The sequence below is a fragment of the Drosophila subobscura genome, chromosome U, assembly GCF_008121235.1.
Source record: "Drosophila subobscura isolate 14011-0131.10 chromosome U, UCBerk_Dsub_1.0, whole genome shotgun sequence".
Classification (NCBI taxonomy): Eukaryota; Metazoa; Arthropoda; class Insecta; order Diptera; family Drosophilidae; genus Drosophila; species Drosophila subobscura.
The window spans coordinates 13,547,260-13,550,774 of NC_048534.1; the positions used below are offsets into that span (position 1 = coordinate 13,547,260).

The following is a 3,515-nucleotide window of genomic DNA, read 5'->3' on the forward strand; positions in this document are numbered from 1 at the left end:
GTGTGTTGCATGCCGCATCCTGCAGGCCACATTCCACCCAACAACCGCCCCAAGGCACGCCCAGACAGTTCAAATTTCAATCATTACGAGAGGAATGCTGTGCTGGGTCAGGCCCTTTTGGAGCCGGACTCTATCTAATCAGTAAAAGTCGCTGCTGCAAATCTCTTTTAAATGAGCCACTAATTGCAAACTGAAAGATAATACACAAAGAGCCGGTCCGGCGCCCCTGTTGTACAAACTAATCAAAGGGGATATAAGAGTGGGAGTGGGAGTGGAACTGGAGGACCTCCATGTCCGATAGTGGCAGAGGAAAAAATTCTAGTTAAAGAAGCAATTATCGCAGAGAGATAGGGTAAAAGAGTTTTTGTTTTGTGGCAAGTTTTGGGGATAACTTTTGGTTTCTGTTTGTGAGGCACGTTTATCAGTCCGTAAGTTTCGCCTCCGCTTCCAGCCCTCCGGAGTCTCTTTGGAGTATCTGTGAGTGCGCCCTGCCCATTGTTAACTTTTTGCCTTGCCAATGTCCATCAGAGATATAAGGCCAAAACTTTTATTTGGTAAGCAATGTGGGGGTCCCGTGAAGGAGCTTTTTAAAACATCAGCTCCGAAGCCAGTCCACGTAGCGAACACACATGTACGAGTACATGCGTAAATATTTATAAAACTCTAATCAGTCGGGGTGTATCGGGGTGATTTGTGTAGAACTTCCAACTCCTCCAAGTGGATTATGGCAGATGTTCCCCCGGTCGAACATTCACTTCATTTTGCTGGATTACCAAAGTTTTCCGACTTATTAAGAGTGTGTGAAAGCTTTTATTATAAGCAAACACAACTCCAGTTAATGGCGTGGTTAGCAGCAGCGCTTCTTATCGGCACGCTGAGGGAGTTCATTGTTCTCTCAGAGACACACCCAGTCTTAATGTTTATTCTTTGACATAGTTAAAAAATTCATGTGATGTCAGTAAAATAAATACTTTTCACACTTTTAAATGCTCTGATAATCAATTGAATCATGGGGAACCTTTTAATCAAATGCAAGAAAATCGCATGGCGAAAATAAAATTGTTGTAAAAAACATGTTAAATTTAATTTGATTTATTTAAAGCAGTCTCTTTGAAGTTGTCATGCACCGTGTTCCCCGAATGCAGGAAGCTGGGAGGGGGCTGAGGCTGATGATGTGCACGAGGATGGTAGGGAGATGGGAACGGAGAGCCACAGACAGGTAGCTGGATAGACAGCCAGAATGTGTATGATGAGATTATTTGAATTACCTTTGCAATCAAATTGACACCACATAGACATCCCGGACTGACTGGGACAGACAGTTGGACAGGAAACTGACAGCGCCAACCGACTGCGACCGCCCACCGCTCTGCCTCTCTCCATCCATGTCGGGTGTCGGTTGATGGTGTTGCAGGAAATACCAAAATCGTCTCCTAGCTGGCCGTGTCCAAGTGTCAGCCCGAGACACTTTACATTATTCATACGAGCTGATTCTAATGAAATTTTCACCGGGCTCGAAGTAGGCCGTTAATTGGATCTTACAGTACCCCGACAATCCATTCGATATCAACAAACAGTCAGTATTGGAAGCACATCACAAATAGCAGTGAAATTATCATAAAAAAATTAAAAACAAAACTAAATAAATCAGAAAATGGAGTGCAACTGGGGCGATCAGTCCGACTTGATTTGCCAGCCAATGGCTTTCAAAGAGAAAGTTTTCGGCGAGGAGAAGGCAATGACTTTAAAGGAGATCCAGCGCCGGGGCAGTGTGATACTCGCCCAAGCTCGGGAGCACTCTTTGGCGTTGACCAAGAACCTGCTCAAGGCCATGGATCCCAGTTGGCAGAGGCAGGTGGCCGTGGAGAGGGAATCCGGCTGCACTACCCCCCAGGCGTATCGCTTCAAGGACATCTACGAGGGCAAGAAGAAACAGCAGCTGCGCAAGTGCCTCGAGGACGAGCGCAAGCAGCGGGAGTTCCGCAGCCGTCCAATGCCAAATTTTCGCCAGTTCCACGAGCGCCAGGCCGCCAAGACCGTCATCCACCATATAACCTTGCCGGTCACACCCAACGTGCTCAAGAACTCTATCCAAGCGGAGAACAGGCGCCGCCAACGGGTTGAGGAGTCCCTCAAGCAGTTCGATATGGACATCCAAAAACATTACCCCCGAGCGAAGCCCATTCCGCGCAGCAGCACCACAAGCGCGCGTCCATCTCTGAAGCCTTTAAACAGCCAGTCCATGGCTGAGCGCCGTATACAGGTGCAGCCCTTTCACCTGTCCATCGAGAAACGTATTGAGAAACGCAAGCTCTTCAATGACAAGACCACCCAGATCCAGGAGGCGCGTCGTCAAGAGCATGAGGAGCAGCGCCTTCGTGCGGAACGCGAGGACTACCAGAAGCACCGCCAGATGACCACGTTCCGGGCTCGACCCAATCCATTCTGCGCCACGCCACGTTAAGGTGGTTTGGTCTTCCCTTTTCCAATTTTCCATTTTTCAATTTTGTTTGTTTCTTTGTTTAAAGTTCTTGTTGAAATTTGTTTTGTTGTTCGGAGAAATTAAATTACTATAATCACCAGCGTGTGGGTGTGAATGACTGCACAATCAATTTGTTAAGTATACCCTAGCAAAGGATATTCCCAATACCACCAGAAGTTTGCACCCACAGAAGGGAAGCATATCCTTCCGTAAAGAAGATTGTTGTCCAGTTTCTTCCCCTTTGTTTTACACAATTCCCTTAAGCATAATCTTTAATCATATATCCATGGTTCGTAGATATTTTTGTGCTTCAAAGTCGAATCGTTCTTGAAGGGTATTCAAAGGTGCGGACTCCTAAGCGAACTCCCTATTTTCTGGTTTAAAATGGCTCGGGTCGGTGGCTCCATCAATCAAGTGGCCCATCCCCATTCCCAGCTCCATTTCCAATCCGTAGAGGAGGGCGACGGCCTCGCCCACGTGTTCCCGTACAAACAATTTGTTGTAAGTGTATCAATTGATGCGCCTGTGATGCATATGTACGTGTGAGGGCCACGTATGAGTGTGAGTTTGCCACGTGAGTGTGGGAGTACGTCACATAATCAAAAGCACAAATACTAAAACAAGCACTCAAACTGTCAAAGCGATGATTGATAGTGTTGACATTCGCTTTTTGGCTCCTGCCATCCGCCCCTGGCCCTGGTAGCTGACTTTTTGTGCATTGGCTTTCTGTTAATGGGACGTTTTGGCGGCGGGTTCGTCCCTTTGAAAAAGATTCGATCCCTACACTCAGTGCTCCTCCCTCAATCCCTCTACCCCATTGATTGCCCGAGTGTGTGTGTGTGTGTGTCTGTCTGAATGATGAATTGCATTGCATGTGTTTATCGAGGTACACTGAAATTTGTATTTATTGCAAATTTGCTGGCGAGTTGAAAGGTGAGCATCCATCACCTGTGCCCGGATTGAATAGCCGTTAAGCAATTAAAATGGTACAAGATTCATCAGCAGATTTTGCTCGATTGGGCGGTAGTGCTGA

At 46.8% G+C, this 3,515-nt stretch overlaps 1 protein-coding gene across 1 annotated transcript; it reads left to right on the forward strand.

The window, feature by feature from the left end:
• Positions 1-1,629: 1,629 nt before the first annotated feature.
• Positions 1,630-2,584, forward strand: LOC117900153. Its single transcript, XM_034810390.1, has one exon. It carries the CDS (start codon positions 1,655-1,657, stop codon positions 2,462-2,464), a length of 810 nt encoding a protein of 269 aa, XP_034666281.1. The 5' UTR covers positions 1,630-1,654; the 3' UTR covers positions 2,465-2,584.
• The last annotated feature ends 931 nt before the right edge of the window (positions 2,585-3,515 follow it).

Bases quoted from the DNA above. Each gene is read 5' to 3' on its own strand.
- LOC117900153 (XM_034810390.1), top strand. From the start codon at position 1,655: ATGGAGTGCAACTGGGGCGATCAGTCCGACTTGATTTGCCAGCCAATG.